Here is a 21949-nt window from a genome sequence, read left to right on the forward strand (position 1 = left end):
GAGGTGTCGGCATGGCTGGAGCCGGGGGACAGGACGTCTTCATCGCCCGCAAGTTTGTCTCGGAAACGGAGTTGGACGAGCAGCGCAAGAAGAGGCAAGAGGAATGGGAGAAGGTGCGGAAACCGGAGGACCCAGAAGGTGAGACACTCCCCTAGCATAGCCCACAGGGCCTCACTCTTTATGTGAAATGAAATGAAATGGAAGCGCTGTCGTACCTGTGAATGATGCTCACCAGGAGACAGAGAGAGCAGTTCTCACCGTGTCCAGCCTGGGCTTGAAATCTGCCACCTGTAGTGTCGTCACGTGACGCTCTGCTCTGTTCCCCCCAGGGCCACAGCGCCTGCATTTTTTAATTCAGTGTTTATAAATCTAATAAGGGAGCTTGGAAGAAAAAACAAATCTATGAAACCTGTTCAGTTTAAGAAATAATTAGTTTCTGTGCCCCTCCTGAGGACTCGTCCACTCTGTTCTACATACATGGCTGGATTTTCACTCCACGGTGCACTACTGCATATTTTTAAAAACCTACCCTGCTGTTGCTCAAGTGTAGTAATGTTACATCCCCTGTAACAAAGGTCCTCCAGTCTTTAGTCTGCCTCAGGCACTGCGAGACTTGTTTTGCCCAAGTTAGAGTTTTTGTTTTTCTCCCCTGCCCTAACTGATGGCTTTATCTAATTTCACTGTGCTTACACACATTCTGTTTTGTTTATAAACTTGGTCCGAAATCCCCACGTTGAAGTGGCACAAAACACAGCGCTGAATCTCCATGTGATTGGGTGTGTGTCTGTGCTTTCATGGCGATTCACAGTCAGGGAACACTGTCAGGGCTCAGCTAGGTGTGCTTTCCTACATGTGGATTGACATCAAAAATGCATCGTTGAACAACACTGTTCTGCTTCGAACACTGGTCTCCAGGGCCCGGGAGTTCAAAACTTTTAATCTCTATCAGTTTGCATCAGATTTGGAAATCCCATTTTTTGTGATTCAGGATCAGAAAGTCCAGCAAGATCTTTTCAAAGCAATTGAGGATCGGATCACCCTGATCCAGATCCACACTTTTCAAGATTTCCAGATCCTGCTTTTCACTGCCATAATGCTGTATATCTCCCCCTACTGGATGCATATATATAAACAACACATTGTAATTTTTAGGCCTTGTAGTGTAATTATATGATGTCATGTTTTGTACTAAATAAACACACCTGATTGATTGTAACATCTAAACCTCAATTGTAAAGAACAAAAATTCACATAATACAGCAACAACAAAAAAGCTGTTCAGGCCTCCTCTTCATTCAAAGGCAGAGCATCCCCATGGCGTGCCTTGAGGAGCTGAATACGAAGTCTGGCTTCTGTTTGCTGAAGTAGAGTCAGCTGTATTTGCTCCTTTAAAAGATGGATTTGCACCTCTGCCCTCTTTGTCTCACACTGTAAAAGTGTTTTGTAGGCATCCGATTCTCTTCTCTCTGCATTCCTGGTGTGCTTTTCTAGGAGGTAGCTGTGGTGTAGGCCTACTGCTAGCTGAGGGTCCAGCTTCTGGGGTGCAGATTTGTGTGACCCCTTGACTGCAGGCTGATTCAACACACACACGTTTACTAGCCAGCTGGTACTCACCTCCCTGTGGAACATTTGTTATCCCTTGCAGTGATTGGGAATCCTGGCCACCAATGGTGTCTAGTGCAACATCTGTGTATTCACCCCGTTTATAGGGTTTGTTGCCAGTTTCTGGGTTTTTGGCCTGACTGTGGTCTCTAGTAGCCTTCTGTTTTAGGTTCTTCCACCTCAGCTGCACTTGCTCCACCGTCCTCTTCTGTCCAGACCCTGTGGCATTCACATTTGCTGTTATTTCTAGCCATATTAATTTTTTTATTTTGGATGTTGCTGCTCCACCCTCTGCATTGAAGTGCTGACTAAAGAGCTGTAGTGTGACCTTACACTCTCTAGCAGTGAGTGGGTCTCTGCAGGTGTAAAATGTGGCCCCTTTGTATCCATGTTTTGTCCTTGCTGGTGTTGCCAAGACTGGCTTTTTATAAGCCTTGGCTTTAGTGGTTCTCCGTAATATAATTGATCACAAGCCCTAACAATTCTATCAGGTTTTTCACATATTTTCAATGACCTGGTTCATATTCGTTAGAGAATTTGAGAACACTCTAATATGGTATTATGGTATTGTTCACCTCCACCATGCTGAAAGAAGCCCTTACCGCCAAAAAGTCTATATTGAGCGTCCCAAACCTCTTCAACAGTATACTACAGTATGCTAAGTTCATGCATGTTTTCGCTTTGGAGTAGCTGATATTAACTACTTAGTAGATCTTGTTAGGCCACAATTGCATCACAGAACCCTGCTGGGTCGTGTGCTGACTGTGGAAGAGCAGGTCGTCATTGCTCTGCGCTTTATGCATCTGGGGCATTTTATCAAGTCATAGCTGACAGTATGGGAGTCCACAAAACTACTGTCAGTGGAGTGGTAAAAGCTGCGTCTTTTGTACTGGCCAGCATGTTCAGTTTGTTGTATTTCCTAATGATGACGAAATTGCTGCAATGAAGCGCACGTTTTTTCTTTTAGGATTGAGGTGCTAGACTGCACTCATGTGCATGTGCAAGCACCTCATCAGAGGGAATGGGAGTTTGTCAGTAGGAAAGGGAGACACAGCATCAATGTTCAGCTTGTGGGAGATGCTGACCTTGCCGTCTCCAACTGTGTAGTGAAATGGCCTGGGTCAGTTCATGACGCACACATATTAAGGGAGAGCCAACTATTTAGCAGCTTTCAAACCAACAGACCGGACGGCATAATATTAGGTGACAGTGCCTACCCACTCCTGCCATGGTTGAGGACACCTCTTCCCACAGCAAGTACAGCCTCACAGACCCGCTACAGTAATACACACGGAAAAACAAGGTGTATTATTGAGCACATAAACAGGATTGTAAAGAGTCGCTTCGCGTGCCTTAACTATTTGCGCATGGAGCCGCAACGTGCCTGCAGCATCATACTGGCTTGTATTGTGTTGCACAACATTGCTGTCTGACGCAGACTTCCCTCTGTGGTGAAGATGAGGATCTTCCAGCCCCCCTTGCTCCTGTTGAGGATCCAGGCCCGCTTGTGGTCTCTCTAAATGACAGACTTAGTGGGCATGTTTGGTTGACTCCACTATTCAGAATAGAGTTACAGAATATTTATGTTGTCTGCTGCATTACAGTAAATGTTACATAAAAATATTAATATGCATTTTTCAACCATTTCATTACAAGTACAATTGTATTTTTATTTCCACCTTATTTATATTGAGATGTGTTTTTGAAGTACATTTTGTTTCAGTAATCCACTCTAAAGCCACCCTTCTACTGGGATCTGGGTAATCCTGATTTTGTGGATCAAAATGATCCCAATCCTACACTATCAATTGTGAACTACGCGTTTTGAAGATTTGATCCGGATTATAGCTTGGATTCGACTACCTGATCTGAACGGATTTCAAATCCACTTTTTTGGTTTTGAACTACCCATTTGCAGGATTGAATCCAATCCGATACCGCAGATCATGTTTGAACTCCCGGGTCCAGGGAGCTGAATTTCACAGTAGTTTGAAATGAAAGATCTGCAGTGCACATAGATCTGTCTATCTGTATATCTGTATCTATTGTTATTTTGGTGTGTATGTGTTTTGTATTTTATAATTTAATATAAAAAAATTACAAGAAGGAACATTGTACTCTCCAGCATGTGAGAAGGCCGGGACACGTGATCTTATGACAGTTGTCATCTCAGTCACTGCTTTTATTCATAGCCGGGACAGCGGCGCAGTTCTGTAAGCCTGTGCAGGTGTCTTGTTTTATGCTCTTGTTTTGTTCGTTTGTGTAAATTTCTGTCGCTCTTGGTGTGTGTGTGTGTGCTGTCCCCACAGAGTGTCCAGAGGAGGCGTACGACCCGCGCTCCCTGTTTGAGCGCCTGCAGGAGCAGAAGGACAAGAAGCAGCAGGAGTACGAAGAGCAGTTCAAATTCAGTAAGCAGCCCCGTCCTGTCCCACAAAATAACAAGGTGGTGATCTCCCCCCTGCTGCAGAAACGGTACTTTTTAGATAGCAGAAAATATCTAGCACCCCATGGTACCTGATCTACAGGAGCCTGAGTGCAGCAAACCCTGGAAATACTGCCCTGCCAGGGTGTGTCATAGTCAGGCTTATATTTAGTGGTGTAAGTCAGGCCATTCCCTATAGGAATGATGCGGTAAGATGCGGTTTTAAAATCAGCTGCCAAGAATGACACATTTTAATGGAAGGTGAAAATGAAACCTGTGTGAACGCTGCGGCTAAGGTGGCTGTACGTCAGCACTGCACCACTTCCCCAATGCCAGGAACGCTCTTCAGGAATTGGGTGGTTTTTTTTTACTTCTCAGATAAACCAGCAACTCACGATGAATCAGGGAGACCCTCTGTAAACGGAGGCTGAAATTGTTCACCAATTTAGTTCATAGCTTTTTTGTTTTGTTAATGCAGCCTGCCAGAGAGAAAAAATAAATCAGTAACCCCCCCTCAAAACTCTCAATTTCCTACGTAATAGTTATCAAGCAATTTATTAATGTATTACTTTTTGGAGCACACTGAGCTACAGTGTAATCCTGTGTTAACAGATGGGTGTGACAACACACCCTGTGAGCCAGGCCTGTGGCCCCCGGAGCACCAGGCGTTCCTGTGAATTGTGACTGTTGCTTGGCGAGAGCTAATTAGCTGCACTGAATCACTCTCCCTCAGGGACAGAGCAGCCGCACGCCGTCACTGGCAGCCTATGACTGAACAGGACTGTCTCCGGGGGCAGCGTTACCAACCCCTGACACCTTGCCCATGTCCTGAGCTGTGTCCATTCTTAAAAGAGGAGGATGAGAGTAGGGGGCAGGAGGGCAGGGCAACGAGTCAGTGTCTTTGTCTTCCATCCAGTTTGGGTTTTGTGATCCATATTTGTGTAGGATAGTGAAAAGGGGTCAACTGATTGTTTTTAGAGCAGGGTTCCCAATGTCTGGTGATGGAGGGCCAATTTATGGAAGTTGCATGGGATGAGGGGGCCGCAGAAGAAAATTAACCACCGATGAAAACGAAATATGTCCATTCAATTTTTATTTCCTGTACATTTCTGTTAGGGACAGTTATGAATTTTAATTGTTGTTTAATTATTTCCCCCAAAATTACATGTGCAATTTGTAACAGAAAAATGTTCAGAAAGTGTAAAAATATAGTAATGGTTTAGAAAAGGGGTGGTTGAAGGTTGGCTTTGGGGGACCGCACCAAACATCCTCAAGGGCTGCATTTGGCCCCCAGGGTGCACTTTGAGAACCCCTGTTTTAGAGGGTCTCTCCGGAGAGGCAATTACAGGGAGGGAAAAAGAGAGGGGCGGGGGATAGAAAAAAAACAAAAAAATGAATCAATGTCAGCAACACTGCTGGTGCAGGTGCAGTTATAACGGATCCTGTTAGAAAGTACCTCTGTTTACAAAGTACTGGAAAGGCAGGTACCCACTAAATAACAAGGGTTTCATTGGGGAATTTTGTAGTGTGTATTCCTTTAAAAACATAGTTTTCATATTCCAGACAGATTTTTCCCAGATAAAACGTATGTCTGGGATGGTAAAATAAAAAGGGGGCGGGAGTTAAGCGCCAGTAATGTCCACAAAGATGCTCAGCCTCCTACTGTAGGATGAGAATGACAACAAAATTGAGCGAAAATAACAGCATGTAGGCTATAATAAACTCATGTTGTTTGGCAGTGAAGCTTCCTGGTATTATTATATTTTAAGTAATGATATCGGCAGCATTTTCATTACTATAATGGTTACAATGTGCTTTGTTTGTAACGTACTGATTTCCATTTGGGTGCATTATAAGTGAAGTGCACCTGTACTACTAAATATGTTACTACTACAACAACTATTTTTACAATTATTACTATTTCAACCACTACTAATACTACTACTTCTACAGCTACTACTAGAGCTACTACTACTACTACTAATGATAACACACTGGCCTGTTTTCCTTGTGCTCAGAGAACATGGTGAAGGGGCTGGATGAGGAGGAGTCCCACTTCCTGGATGAGGTCTCCAGGCAGCAGCAGCTGGTGGAGAGGCAGCGCAGAGAGGAGGACCTGAAGGAGCTGAAGGAGTACAGAATATCCTTTCTGTCTCTCTCTCTCTCTGTCTGTTTGTCTGTCTCTCTGGGATCTGCTCTACCGCAGCACAGGGCCAGTGCCTGTGCTCACCTTCCAAGTTTTGGTCTCTCTCTCCCTCTCTCTGTCTCTGTCAGTAGGAAGCGTACAGGGGGAATGGTGCTGCTCACTGCTGCCCTTTTCCTAAAACATACAAAAAACCCAAACAAAAAAACAATAACAAAACCCTCAGTAAGAGCCTGTTGCCAAGCTGGTTTTAAATGTGACGGTCCAATCAACAGTTGCCATAGGAACTAATAGAGTCGTGAATATGCACGCCGTGATCGCCAGTGATGCTAGCGATCAGAGTGGCCTGTGCAATGCTTTTAGGGGGAGGAAATGATTGAATAAAAATAATTTTCTCTGGTGTCTTAAACAACATACAAACATACAAAGCCTAAAATAATGTTTTATCGCCCTTCATCTTACTCATCAGATTTTTCAGTCTCCTTTAGACCACATTGCCTTTTTATTGACAACAGAGCTGCGTGAATTCCCATTCATAGGCTCGAAGGAAAAAATAGATTTGCTTGGATTTATATGCAGTGTGATCGTCAGACTTAATTCCCCTTTCTTCTTTCTTCCAGTCTCTTTCTCTTCTGATTTGCGATGAAGTCTTTGGTTAAACAATATAATTCCCAGCTACAATCAATATTTGACTTACCTGTACCAATGTCTGGACTATGTGTTTCCCTGCAGGATAGTGAGGTAACAATGAAACAGTGAGACTGCCGTCTGTTTGTAGTGTGTGTGTGTTTGTGGTTGTTGAACAAATATCACCAATGTCATGAGGTCAAACTGTTGTTGTACCAGTTAGCTTATTAAGTTTACAAAGCAGTATAAGAGTTTAAAATGTAAACAAAATAACATATTAATAATTATGATTGTAATTACAGCTCAGCCTCACTGTTGAAGCCAGTCCTGGGGTTATTTCCTCTCTCAAAGCGCGGTGCAAATGCAGAGGCCTTGTCTCCGCGCACACGGAGCGCTCCCATGCCGATTCTCTCCCAGGATCTCCCTCCCGCTTGCTTGGCGATATTAGAACTGGTAGATCCATTCCTCTGAATATAAAAGGAGAGAGAGGAGATAATTAGTGGCTTTCTAACGCGGGTAGATTATTCATTCTGAAAGGATGGTCTGCCCAGCGCACCGAGTGTTTGCCTGCCCCAGATTCACAATGGCTGTCACGGTTATTGAAGAGGTGTCAGCGGATGGCGAAGCGAATTTCAATTTTTCTTCCGCATGGTATCAGGAGGCTGTGGGCCAGGTTTAACACGAGCCCAGATTAGTCACTTTTGCCCCGTGACAACTGATCAAAGGATGTCTCTGCAAGAGCCCGTCTTGACGGACGTGCAGTGCAGCTGCAGCGCCACCCGGGCCCGGCACCATTACCGCCCGGTGTGAAGCTGTGCTGTGTTCTCGTAGAGGCCACCATAAGATACGACGGACTCTTCTTTTCTCTAGAGACTGTGCTGCTTCTCAGTCAGCTGTGAGTGTGAGGCCAGACACTTGGACATGGAGAGGGCAACCGTCTTGTTCTCCTCTTCCTCTTCCTCTTCTTGGTGTGCATTCTCCACCCTGCATTAGAAACACGGTCGCGGTGCCAGCATGGGGTGGGGGTGGGGGGGGGGGGGATCTTGTTTGTTTCGTGATGCTTGGACCCTGTTCTTCAGCTGCAGCCTTGTTTCTGGGGGTGGAAGACGGGGGTGTAGACAGGCCACTAGTCACGGGTGCTGTACATGTCAAATTAGCCAGGCTCTGCTCTCTAGTTAGCTTGTAAACCACACAGGAAAAAGCTGATATTGATAAGAAATGCCGGTATATTGTTATTATCATTATTATTATTGTTAATTAATACATTTCCTTAAAAAAAAAAAGTAATTATACAATATTAAGGTCATGCCAAGGAGTTCCAGCCTTGATCTGTGCTGTCTAGAAATGTGTTTTTGTCACCATTCTGCCCAACAGGGTGTCTGTTGACTACAAGGGGAGTTGTCAAGGCAACTGCAACTTCCCGAATGCCTGGCTGCAGGGGAGCAGCAATGTGCCGAGCGGTTTGCAGCGCCGCGACGTTGCACAAGCTGCCTGCTGCTCCTGCTGTCCGTCGGGCCTGCCTGGGCCCGGGAGCCGTTGGTTCGGGGCAGAGTAGCAGGTGTTTGTCAAATGAGTAAATGTGAGCTCAGGTGTCACAGTTGCGGTGTTGTGGGGAGTGTGAACGGAGACAAAGGGCTAGTTATGCCTGTGCACTCCAGTGACATAGGGGCGAGACGCGGTGTGTTTGCAGTCTTCCTGTTGCCTTTGATCTGTGCGTGTCTGTGTGAGTGTGTGTTGGGGAGGGGGGCACCCTGTCACAGCCTCTTTCCTTAACCTGGGGCTCACAGCGCTCTGACAAAACTGACAGCAAACACCGATAACAGGAAGGAGCCAGAGAAGAAGCCCACAGTGAAGCCAGCAGAGAGCAAGAGCGCCTTCTCACAGGCCAGGCTGCTGGCGGGAGCGGTGAAGCGCCGCAGGTGAGCCCCCTGCAGTCCCCCACAGCCCCCCGTGTGCTACACCACTCTGTGGCCGGGGGAGACGGGGAGCTGGGCGGCTAGGCCTGCTGCTCTCTCTGAGTGGAAAAGATGAATTGTGGAACAGCTGCTCATTGGCTAGGGCTGAAGGAGAGCAGGAGACTTTTGGGGGGGCTTTTAAAATGTGTGTGTTGTGCAGGTTTGTTTGTGTGGGTATTTGTAATTTTTGTATGTGTTACTTTGATTAACAGAGGACACGGAACCACCCAGTTGGTGGAAAATCTGTGTGTAATTTATCTTTGTGTCTTTGAATGGCTGTGAGCATCAGGGGCTACAGCTCTGAGATCTGCTCTGTACAGGGAGCCACGTGTTGGGACCCCCCATGCGCAGGTGCTGAAATTGTGATATGGTTAACGACTGACAACTCTCAAGTCCTCTGCTGGTTCATAACCCAGATACAAGAGCTGCAGAACTGGTGCAGACGGGCTGTCTGTAGTGAGAGGAGTCTATTCATGTGTGTGTCAGGAAACCCAATGGCTTATCAACTTGCAGCAGGATGGAAAGTCCTTCAGAGTTTCCAGGACAGAGACTGCAGACCTCATTTCATGTTAATTGCATCAGCTCTTGAGAGAGAGAGTCTCTGTGGATTGCTTGTTGAAGCTGATATGGGGGCAATTATGCAGCGCCAGCGCTTTGTCAGTGGGTAGTAAGAGGCCATTGATAGTGCCCAGTCACCCCCGTCCTGCAATTATACCTGTCCCTCTACCAGAGACAGGCCATGGAAGCACTGCAGCTGACTGTATTAAATTCAGGCTTCAGAGGAAATGCTCTTTGGCGCAGTAATAGTGGGACATAATGAGAGCCCGAAATGAGATGAGCCTCCACAGCAGGGGACACAGGCACTGTAGCAACAGGGGTGGCTGGGGCTCAGCTTTGCCAATAGTCTGGTACTCTGTGAATCACCTGGACCACTATTTATCGTTCTTTTAGCTCCAGTCTAGACTTTGCTTTTTACCCAGCTGCTGTCACCTACCAGCTGTCTTTGCAAAATAATTCCGAAGAAGCAATAACAGTTAATCTTTTGATTTCCCTCCCCATCTCTCTGGCACGATTTGTACTTCTGCACTTTTACATTTCCTGTCCTCTAAAGGGATGCAGATTCTTCAAAGTAAAATGAAGCAAGACTCACAGCGGACACCCTGAAATAAAAGCACCTTAGTACCCAGAGCCTCGGCTGGCACGCGGCTGCCTGGCACTGGTTGCATTTCCATGAGAGGGTGCTCGGTACCGGTGCACCGTGTCTGAAGAGCTGGTGCCACCCTCTAATCTGGCCACGAGAGTAAATGACAAACCAATGCTCCCTGTATTTCAGCTCCGATTCATCCGACAGCTCGAAGAAGCAGCGGCTGGATGGGGAGGAGCTCAGCACCCAGCCAGGTGAGGAGGGTGGGAGAATAGGCTGCAATGACACTGTACTGTATCTGACACTAACCAGAGCAAGGGGGCCATCCTGTATCCATGTCTTCTGAAGTACTATGATGACAGTAGTAATAGAACTGTCTATGTCTAATTTTGAACTTAATTATATATTTTTTAAATGGATTGTTAGAATAGTAAATAAGTATTTGTTGAGTTAATTGCAATTTAGATCAGGATGGTTGTCCTGGTATGCAGGGCGGGTCGAGGGTGCTGTCAGTCAATGCAGACCAGCGTGTGCTGCATGTCATAGTTTTCCCTGTTGTCTCGATTTCTGTGCATTGCTGCCCTGCAGACAGCGTGCACTGTGGCGGGGGGGCCAGAGAGGTGGGCGGCAGGGCTGTGGTCCACCGGCCGTCGGCATCGGTGTGCGTGGGCATCCTACCCGGCCTGGGTGCCTACTCCGGCAGCAGCGACTCCGAGTCCAGCAGTGACAGCGAAGGTACCTTGTGCACGGCCGGGAACATTCTCTCCTCTGTGTTGCATTCCAGGCATCTCCCCACGACGCCCTGAGCCAGACCCCCATTGCCCGTGCTGCTGTCGCTGTATTGTAGCCGTTGCCATCACTGTCGTTGTTTTTGCCGTGAGCCATGCTGATACATTACATTACCCCCCCCCTCCTTTCAGCTCCCCCCGCTCTGTATCTCTAACAACCCATGTGTTACATTCCACGCAGTTTAACCTATGGCAGCCCCCCTCCCCCAACGTCAACGGAAGATTTTCGCAGTGCTTTTGCAGAGATAATGTGAAGGACAGTTAAGTACCTCGAGGACCCAACCAAGTGGACGGCACAAGGTCGTGTTAAAGCTCACGGAGATGTCTCTGCCTGTGGTGGGAAAAAAGAGGTGTTTTTGTTTGTTTGTTTTGGGCTGTTGTTCTTTCCCCTCCCACCCTTTCCTTTAAAACGTTAAACAAAATAATTCAAACTGGAACCACAACTCAGAGATAGTTGGATATGTTTTTGTGTTTTGTATGTACAAGCATAACATAAAATAAAATGTGTGAGCTCAGTGGTTGCAAAGTGAATGCCTGGTAAAATACTGAATAAATACATTTTTAAGTTATGTGTTATCTAATTGTCTCCTTTCTTTGCGATGACCAGATTTTGCGTCCATTGAAACACTGCCCTTTAATTCAGTTTTGTTTGTAGCTGCATTCGAAATTGTGTGGCAGCAGGAAAATACTCTGCAGTTGGTCATGCGGGGGCCTGAGTGCGTTAAGGTTTCAACACAATAGAGGCCTTCAAGAAAAATATCCTTTTCAGAGACAGAACAGAGCCAAAGACTGGTCTCTGTCATGCCATAAATGGAGTTTATAAACTGAGGTTCAGGAGGAAAACAATCCCCAATCTCGTGCCTGGCTTTTTCGCCCTCACAAGCTTAAGTATCCAGCAACACCCACACTCTCCCAGCATGCATCACTTTGCATCCCTTCTCCACCCCAAATGCCAGCTTTGCCATAGTGTGATGGCTCATGGGGGGGGTTTATGGCCTTGTCCTCATGTCCAGATCCTTGTTCCCTCAATCAAGGTAGAATAGGCCAAAATAAACTATTTACCTTCTACTACATGTGTCTATTGGGGTTGTCTGAACTCCCGAGCGTCTATATTACACTGATGCTGTGTGGAAATAAAACTACTTGCTGCAATTGGATGCACACCCCCAAGCATACCCAACAAGCACACCCACTGTGTCAAAACTCCCTAGCCCACCAGGACAATATACTGATATACTGTGGAGAACCAAAAAAAACATCACCCTAAGTGTGTCTGCAGCCCTGTTACACAGCACAAACAACATACATTTACAAAAGGCACAAGTCAGCATCAGACATGCATTTGAACATTGTGACCAAATGCAAAACCAAATACAACTCCTTCCAGAAAGATTCAAGGTTACCTTTTCCATACTGCTCTGAAGATGGTGGCTCCTCTAGTGTCTACTTCGGGCCCCAGCTGTGTGTTTCTGGCAGGTGGGATGAGCAGAGTGTTGAACGTGGAGTGCCAGCCCACAGTCACCAGTGCTGCAGCCCAGCAAGTTAACTGGCGGCCCTCAGTGCCACCACGGCTCCATGAAAACACTCTGCTTCATTGCATTAAAATAATATAATTTATATACAGTGAGGGAAAAAAGTATTTGATCCCCTGCTGATTTTGTACGTTTGCCCACTGACAAAGAAATGATCAGTCTATAATTTTAATGGTAGGTGTATTTTAACAGTGAGAGACAGAATAACAGCAAAAAAATCCAGAAAAACTCATTTCAAAAAAGTTATAAATTGATTTGCATGTTAATGAGGGAAATAAGTATTTGATCCCCTATCAATCAGCAAGATTTCTGGCTCCCAGGTGTCTTTTATACAGGTAACGAGCTGAGATTAGGAGCACTCTCTTAAAGGGAGTGCTCCTAATCTCAGTTCGTTACCTGTATAAAAGACACCTGTCCACAGAAGCAATCAATCAATCAGATTCCAAACTCTCCACCATGGCCAAGACCAAAGAGCTGTCCAAGGATGTCAGGGACAAGATTGTAGACCTACACAAGGCTGGAATGGGCTACAAGACCATCGCCAAGCAGCTTGGTGAGAAGGTGACAACAGTTGGTGCGATTATTCGCAAATGGAAGAAACACAAAATAACTGTCAGTCTCCCTCAGTCTGGGGCTCCATGCAAGATCTCACCTCGTGGAGTTTCAATGATCATGAGAACGGTGAGGAATCAGCCCAGAACTACACGGGAGGATCTTGTTAATAATCTCAAGGCAGCTGGGACCATAGTCACCAAGAAAACTATTGGTAACACACTACGCTGTGAAGGACTGAAATCCTGCAGCGCCTGCAAGGTCCCCCTGCTCAAGAAAGCACATGTACAGGCCCATCTGAAGTTTGCCAATGAACATCTGAATGATTCAGAGGAGAACTGGGTGAAAGTGTTGTGGTCAGATGAGACCAAAATCGAGCTCTTTGGCATCAACTCAACTCGCCGTGTTTGGAGGAGGAGGAGGAATGACCCCAAGAACACCATCCCCACCGTCAAACATGGAGGTGGAAACATTATGCTTTGGGGGTGTTTTTCTGCTAAGGGGACAGGACAACTGCACCACATCAAAGGGACGATGGACGGGGCCGTGTACCGTCAAATCTTGGGTGAGAACCTCCTTCCCTCAGCCAGGGCATTGAAAATGGGTCGTGGATGGGTATTCCAGCATGACAATGACCCAAAACACACAGCCAAGGCAACAAAGGAGTGGCTCAAGAAGAAGCACATGAAGGTCCTGGAGTGGCCTAGCCAGTCTCCAGACCATAATCCCATAGAAAATCTGTGGAGGGAGCTGAAGCTTCGAGTTGCCAAACGTCAGCCTCGAAACCTTAATGACTTGGAGAGGATCTGCAAAGAGGAGTGGGACAAAATCCCTCCTGAGATGTGTGCAAACCTGGTGGCCAACTGCAAGAAACGTCTGACCTCTGTGATTGCCAACGAGGGTTTTGCCACCAAGTACTAAGTCGAAGGGGTCAAATACTTATTTCCCTCATTAACATACAAATCAATGTATAACTTTTTTGAAATGCGTTTTTCTGGATTTTTTTGTTGTTATTCTGTGTCTCACTGTTAAAATACACCTACCATTAAAATTATAGACTGATCATTTCTTTGTCAGTGGGCAAATTTACAAAATCAGCAGGGGATCAAATACTTTTTTCCCCCACTGTACATACATTACAGTTACACTCCAGTAATCCATCAATCCATTGCGCTGAGATAGAAACAATTTTGAAGTGTAGAGGATAGAGCTGCAGCCTCCCTCACCTGGCCAGATCTGCTGACCAGCTCACCTGAGCCCAGTTGTGTGTTCAGGATGCGCCCCCTGGCTGAAGGTTATGGGGGTTTGTGTTTCCATTGGTCTGTCAGTTCGAACTGCTCCCACTACCAAAGACAGCTGGGCAAGAAGGAAGGCGTGACAGAAAGAGGGAGGGTGTGCCCCCAACACCCAGGGCGTGCAGAGTAATTCTTAATGAATTCATGAATCTCAATGAACATCTAACAGACAGATTAATGTATATGCATGTACAGAAATCAAATGCTATCTGCCCACTTGTCTCCTTGGTTGGTGACTCACAACGGTTAAGCCTTCATTGTGCATGTACTGTTAATTAAATTAAATGTGCGTGTTGAGTGCATATATATCTATATATACATACTTATTTACATAGCCTTCGATCAAATTCTATTGAAAACGCCTCACGCTGAGCACCGCTGTTGTGCTGAGTGCTTCCGTCTCCCGGCTGAGTGTTGTGGAGAGGGCTCTCGGTGCGCGGGGCTCAAGTGGATAATGGAGACGTCCCTCCTGCCGACAGTGGAGCAGCTGCGTTCTTGAACACACGCCCCGGAACATGCGAGTAGCAAATGGTGGACAGCTTCATGCTGTGTGCCGAGGAGGCGCGCTACACAGGTAGGTGTGCCACACAGCCGCGGTCTCCGGGCAGTCGGGGGCGCCTGCATTGCAATACACCGTGATACTGTCCTGGCGGTGCCTGACAGCATCGCTCCCCAAACACAAACACTGCGCTGACCTCTGCGTCCAGCATCCAGTCCTGTCTGTAATCCTGTGAACACAACAGTGCAGCACTCCGGGGCCTGTCCTGTTCACTGACAGATCACAAGTTCTGTCCCGATATTACCATGAGCAATAAGGGTGTCAATCTACACTGACACCTAAACCAGTCAAGTGAAAACCGCACCGCCACCCTGCCTGTCTCGCAGACACTGCAGGGCTCTCTCTCCCTGCAGACGACAGACAGAACGCTCCAGCGTGTCCGTTGTGTTAAAAGTTTATTGACTGATAAACCTGAGTATGACAAAATTACAAGTCAACTGTATAAAATAGCCAACATATGAACTGGACAAAAGTACTTTTTTGTATCACAGATTACAAGTCACTGACTACATAAGATACTTAAAATGTGTTTAAACATTAATATAACCTTTAAAAAAAAAACAATAAAATCATACAGAACTTAAGTACAAAGGTACATTCAATACTTTTTCAATAGTTTTTCCTCCCACGCCCCCGGCCTAAAAGTGTCTGGGCCCTGCGTAGTGTTAGTTGTTATAGTGCCTGCACCCAAAGTTGTCTTCTAAAAGTCTGGCATTCAGTTTAAGAAGGTAGTTTAAAAAAATCAGACATGGCAAATAAAAATTACTTCCATGCAGTTTTTTTTTTTTTTTTGATTCGTCGTCTTTTGATTTGTAAACAATGAAAAGATTTTGGCAAACATGCAAAGTTCTTGAGGAGGGTGTCAGGTTACTCTGGCTCGGCACTACTGGGGGTCAGGTTCCTCTGCTTGAAGTACTGGGTAACTTGGTGGGGCAGCTCCGCCAGCACTGATTTGGCTAACGTTTCTTTCGGTGCCTGGAAAGAGTCAAGAGAAGGGAGGGTTAGTCAGGAAGCACGGTTCTCCTCAGCAGTGGCACATGACCCCAGGGCCTCCGTGGGGCCTGCAGGGCCACAGGGCTTGTATAGGTCTCTGTCAATCATCAGATGTATTAACAACATGGACATTTGTCGAGATCAGGCTGATTTTTGTACTGAAGAGTGCAAACCTGTAGACACTGATGCCCTCCAGGGGTAAGACTATGCAGCCCTGTTCTGTAGACAGTGTGCGTAGGCTGCTCTGTGTGTCCTTAACTGAGAAGCACTGATTGCACTCCCGATTTCAAGGACCAACCTGCTCTGTTGCCACAAGAACCTACACTAAATCACTCTGCAGCGTACGGGCAGGCACGCCGGGCCTGCTTTCTTTCGCTTTCTTTTGAAAAGTGCTTCAGCTGTAGCTGCCTGGCACTGAGGACGGCACTTCTGCCTTTTCACACTTCCTGTAATCACATTACACTGCTGGCAGGAGTCTGGCCTTAATTCGGCGCACTGTCAGGCTGTTTACTGATCCTGCTCGAGCTGCAGCCATGTGTCATCAGAACACACACACCCACGCACACACCCTGGCCTATCTCTCTCTCTCACACACACACACCCCAGCCTCTCACACACACACACACACACAAACCCACGCACACACCCCATCCACTTTCTCTCTCTCTCTCACACTCACACACACACACACACACACACACACACACACACACACACACACACACACACACACACACACACACACACCCAGCCTCTCTCTCACACGCACACACACACAACCACCTCTCTCTCTCTCACACTCACACACACACACACACACCCACCCCTCTCTCTCTCTCTCTCTCTCTCTCTCTCTCTCTCTCTCTCTCTCACACACACACACGCATACACCCCAGCCTCTCACACACACGCACACACACACGGAGCATATTACTGGAAATATACTGAGGAAGTGGTTAGCTTTAGGACCCTTATTCTGAAAAACAGAGGGTAAGAGAGAGAAAGAGAGAGTTGGAAAGACAGAGAGACAGAGGAAGACAGAGAGAGAGCACGAGAGAGACAGAAAAAGAGAGTGATAGAGAGATGAAAGACAGAATGGAGTGGTGCAAGCGTGTGTGTGTGTGTGTGTATAGCACGTACGTTCCTGAAGTCTCTGAAGGGGACGAACTGCACGATGTCCCTGGCCGCCTCCTCCCCGGTATAGGAGCGCAGGATGCGATTGTCTCCATCCAGGAACTCCATGGCAGCGAAGTCCGCGTTGCCGACACCCACGATGATGATGGACATCGGCAGCTTGGAGGCCTGGACGATGGCGTGCCGCGTCTCATCCATGTCGCTGATCACTCCATCCGTGATGATCAGCAGGATGAAGTATTGCTGTGGGGGAAGGGGAAATCAGGTTATCAACAGGGGTGTGTTTAATGCTGCGTCACATACAATGTGTAATTTTGCTAATATTAGGTAGGGGCCGCACCACATCACACCTCTGTCTCACTCCACTTGCAAATGACAAACCCTGCACCATCAGTCGTGGTTTAGTTTCACACACAAGGACAGCGACATTTCACCCCTGAGTTCTGCCCCTGACACAGATATCACACCTGGCACTGTTATAAGCATGGGGGACTGGGCAGAATACCGAATCAGTGTCTCTGGAGAGATATGACAGCGCACTGTCAAACGTTTTTCAGTTACATCACCGGTCCACCTCAAACCTCAGCGGTCAGGCCTTGCTTCTGCCATTATCGCCCAGCCTGCAGCTCCACTGTGCCTGTGCAGTGTTCATAGCAGACTGCCAAGACAGTCACAACTGACACTAGACAGCTGCAGTGGGCTTATAGTGGATTTTGAACCCTGAATGTACAAATGATGTATGAATAGCTTACTCCCAGGTTGGCGTAAACTCATAGCATATTGAAATGCTTAGGTCAGGTTAAGTGCCTCACTTGAAAACCAATTTGTCAGATACGCTTCCCAAAAACTGCTTTGAAATGAGTGAACAGATATAGACTTTTTGTATGGCCCATGAGGATGGCTTTATGGCAAGACAGAGTCCACAGAGCGCACAATCATTTCAGCTGTGATTCGCTGCAAAGAAAAACCGCACCGAAGCCGAAATCAGGCTCCACAAGGTTAAAAAACGGACACTGCGCTCTTTCCTGGAGACGCAGCAGGCTTTAAGAGGACGCTATTTCCTGCAGTATTGGCAAGCCTAACAGGAGGAGACCAATTACATTAAATGGTGTTAAACAGAGGTTGCCCTCTCTGCAGGGCCCGTGTGTGAGGCAGTGGAGAGCTGCGGCCTCGAATACAGAAGGTCCAAAGCCCAGCTCCCACCCTGCATTCCTCATGAGGAGGAGGCCAGCTGACAGAGTGACCCTGCGACTCTGTGACGCAGTGACGCTGTGCATTTCTATCTGAGCTTGAACTGACCTTCATTCCTAAACCCCCCACCCCTCCAACACCCCCCCACACACACACACATACCACATACACAAGACACACACACAACATACAGGGGGCAGCAGTGTCGAGTAGTGGCTAGGGCTCTGGACTCCTCAGTGGAGGGTCGTAGGTCCAATCCCAGGTGGAGTACCATTGCTATTTTACCTTTTATATAGGTATCTTACCTAGATTGCTCCAGTAAACACACAGCTGTATAAATTGGTAATTGAATGTAAAAATAATTTGATATATTGTAACAATTGTTAGTCACCCTGCATAAGGGAACCTGCTAAGAAACATAATAAGAACACACACACAATCTTTAGTGTTGCTGTGCGGCCCCACACCGGCTGACCCCTCTCTACAACCACAATTTCTGGGCACATTCTCTGACACAGACACAGGGTAGTCCCTCAGATCTCCACCACTGTTCCCGCTATCAAAGCCTGCTGTTCGTTATCCAGTCCGCTGCCTGAAAGAGGACACCTCCACCCGTCTGCGTGTGATAGCCAGCCCCTCTCTCCCGCGGCTCTTCCTCTGATGTCTGCCTCTTTAATGTGCTAACGGGCCTAATTATAGGGAGCTCATTAGCCATGGCAGACAAAAAGACCATTACACATGGCTTCACATCCCCCAAAAAAAGGCAGAATCAAGCTTTGTCCTTGCATGGCATGTACGGGAACCGCAGGCCTGCATTTTGAGGAACACTTTCTGAACTCCATCACCAAAAAGTGTTTCTCGTGCAGTATGGCCCACCAGCAACCTCCACTACTCCACTACTCCACCAAAATAACCCATCTGGCACTGATCCTCAGGTCGGAGGGGCTGCTCTGGACAGGACAGATGAACAATTGAAATGTTTGTGTGGCCGTCCTGCAGGTGGGGAGAAACGTGGGGTGGGGGGGGGGCGAGGACTCCTATTTGTTTGCCTTGGCTATACCACCCAGCTTCTGTCTTGCCTGAAGACTGTATAAAATGGCCAGCTGAAGAGACGGTGCTGTTATGTCTCCACGCAATACACTGAAAGAGCGTGTTGCTGCATGCGAGGTGACAGTATGCAATTAAGAATAGAAAGCCCTCTGCTTTCACAGTCTTCCAGCAGAAACACAATAATGACTAGCTATTATCTCCTCTAAGCTCTCTGGCTGTGCTCAGCTGTCTGCAGCGTGGGGTGAGCTCTCGCAGCTCTGCAACTCCAAACGCCCGTGAAACACTGACGCATCACATGGCCCCTTTCTCGTTCTTTTTCTTAAACAACTGTGAAAAGGCCCCTGCAAATCCCAAGTGCTGCGCGGAGATTAACAAAATCATTGTAAGGCAGCATGTCAGAGCTGCCTCGGGTTCAGCAGATGTCCATCCATTTTTTTTATTTTACTTACAGTTAGGTCTATACATATTTGGACAGTGAAACAATTGTCTTCATTTTGGTTCTGTACTCCACCACAATGGATTTGAAACTAAACAATCAAGATTTAAGACTTTCATCTTTAATTTGATGGTAGTTATATCCAAATTGGGTGAACGGTGTAGGAATTACACCCATTTTTATATGTGCTCCCCCCAATTTTAGGGGCTCAAAAGTAATTGGACAATTGGCTGCTCAGCTGTCTCAGCTGTTCCATGGCCAGGTGTATGTTATTCCCACATTAGTTCAATTACAGGTAAGCAGATAAAAGTTCTAGATTTGATTTAAAGTGTGGCATTTGCATTTGGAATCTGTTGCTGTTAACCCTCAATATGGCCAAAGAGCTGCCACTGCGAGTGAAACAAGCCATCATTAGTCTGAGGAATCAAAACAAACAAATCAAAGTCCTAGCAAAAACATTAGGTTTGGCCAATTATTTGATACATTCTTAAAAAGAAAGAACACACTGATGAGCTCAGGAACACCAAAAGGCCCGGGAAAACCACAGAAAACAACTGTGGTAGATGACAGAAGATTTCTTTCCCTGGTGAAGAAAAACCCCTTCACAACAGTTGGCCAGATGAAGAACACCCTCCAGGAGGTAGGTGTATCTGTTTCAAAGTCAACAATCAAGAGAAGACTTCACCAGAGTAAATACAGAGGGTTTACCACAAGATGTAAACCACTGGTAAGCCCCAAAACAGGAAGACCAGATTAGTTTGCCAAAAAACATCTAAAGAACCCTGTACAGTTCTGGAACAACAACATTCTTCCTCGTTGCGTTTTTGTGTTTCTGCTGTCGGTGAGATGGAAGCTTCCCAGTCCACTAGGTGACTAGGACACGTCCACAGAGGTGATGGAGAGCAGCACTGTAATGTCAGCGCCGTGTCCTGGCAGTTGGACCTCTCGGCCACACTGGCAAAATAGGTTTGAAAAGGTTGTCAGCCTTCCCTCTGACAAGCTTGTGCTGCTGCAGTCTGCAGTCTACAGTCAGTGTTTTCAATGATCCTCCCTCACTCCTCAGTCAGATGGGTGAACAGTGCAGTTCCTTGCTCCTCTAGGGGCACGCTTCGGTTGGCGTAAATCTTCGGAATCTCACCCTCTCGCTCCAGATATACTTGGATGTACCCAGGAGGTTCAGAGCGGTTCCTGTGCTGAAAACGGCACCGGGTGTGTCCTGACCCAACCCAGGTATGCAGTGCGCATTGTGGCTGGTGATTCCATGACTTTTGAACCACAATACCGGAGAATTTACACCGATTGTAAAAGGGGATTTTAAGTTGGTGCAGCCCTGTTCTGCAGGCCTGGGAAATGAACACAGTTGTAAAGAGCCGCTGACAGGAGCTCTTAAGGCTGCACGCCCTACTGCGGAGAGGAATGGGGCGGAGACCTGAAGACGGTCACTCATTGGTGTGTCCTGCTCAATTGGAACATCTTAACCAAATGAACACTGCTAGCGAGGAGATCGGTCATTAATAGAATGCCCTCTATAAATATCCCTAATTGAAAGGGACTTAAAATAGCCTTTGCTTGGTGATGAAAGGCAGAGGTTCAAAGCCACTCTGTGTACTTTGAACTAGTTCAGCCAGCATGTGCTGCCGGTGCTCTGTGCAATTAGCAGCAGCACCCTGCTCTGCACTGGGGTCCCAGCATCGTGCCACTGTTGCTGGAACAATGAGCGGTGTCAATAGCACAGACCTTATCAATCGCTGAGAGAGAGGGCCGGGCCCACGATTTTAAACACCAGTCGCTCTACGGCAAAACGACGGGATTCTTCTTCTTCTTCTAAAGACGACTTGCATTGATGCAACCTCCCCCCCCCCAGCGCAACTCACACACATGCCTTGGAAGAACTACAGACTGGGAAGTCTAGACTCTTTTCTGGTTTGGATCACAGGAACACGCGTTCATGAGAATTAACGACCAAGGGAAATGCTGTTTATTTATGCCGATGAAGGGAATCGCTCTCACAGAAAGCCTGCATGTTTCCATAAGGAAGGGCTCACTGAGAAAGCTTCCCCAGCTCATGGTCACATCTGTGGCCACTCTGAGTTGGATGCTACTGTGAGCCACAGAGGGAATCACACAGTGCTGGCACTAGGACAGGGAGTGGGAAGAGTCAGGTACTTGTGACATGGAAAAATAACCAGAGACTCTGGGAGCAGGAGTGCTTTCCTTGTACACCCCCTTTGTATTCTATGAGTACAAGCTGAGGTGGATTTTTTTTTGCGGCTCGGAAAAAAACGAATTGGCATTAACTAATGGAATTTTTTTATATAGACATTCTTTTTTGTGTGTAAATTTTTTTTTTAAAAACTAACAGCCTAGTAATGTGTCATCGAATTATTAAATTACAGCAATTTTCCATCAAGTCATAGCGACTGCATTTAGATTATTAAAACAGTCAGTTCTGACAGTTAGGGACCTGCTGTGCTTTTGTAACCTTTTTTATATTAAATTAAAAAAAAAAAAATAGGTAAAAGGAGG

General features: G+C 46.7%; 2 protein-coding genes across 2 annotated transcripts in view; one reads left to right on the forward strand and one right to left on the reverse strand.

Moving 5' to 3' along the window:
• psme3ip1 (proteasome activator subunit 3 interacting protein 1) lies at positions 1–10867 on the forward strand. The gene is made up of 7 exons (XM_066712476.1): positions 1–138; positions 3912–4010; positions 6043–6164; positions 8580–8713; positions 10083–10147; positions 10482–10628; positions 10863–10867. Exons 1-7 carry the CDS (start codon positions 12–14, stop codon positions 10865–10867), a joined length of 699 nt encoding a protein of 232 aa, XP_066568573.1. The 5' UTR covers positions 1–11.
• Positions 10868–14997: 4130 nt separating this feature from the next.
• The window catches only part of cpne2 (copine II), a 39713-nt gene continuing 32761 nt past the window's right edge, over positions 14998–21949 (reverse strand). Inside the window, exons 15-16 of the mRNA XM_066713506.1 lie at positions 16753–16989; positions 14998–15594 (exon numbers count right to left, since the gene is read on the reverse strand). Coding sequence (XP_066569603.1) covers positions 15487–15594; positions 16753–16989 — 345 coding nt within the window. The 3' untranslated portion in view covers positions 14998–15486. The remainder of the gene's footprint in view (positions 15595–16752; positions 16990–21949) is intronic.

Source organism: Amia ocellicauda, chromosome 9, assembly GCF_036373705.1.
Source record: "Amia ocellicauda isolate fAmiCal2 chromosome 9, fAmiCal2.hap1, whole genome shotgun sequence".
Lineage (NCBI taxonomy): Eukaryota > Metazoa > Chordata > Actinopteri > Amiiformes > Amiidae > Amia > Amia ocellicauda.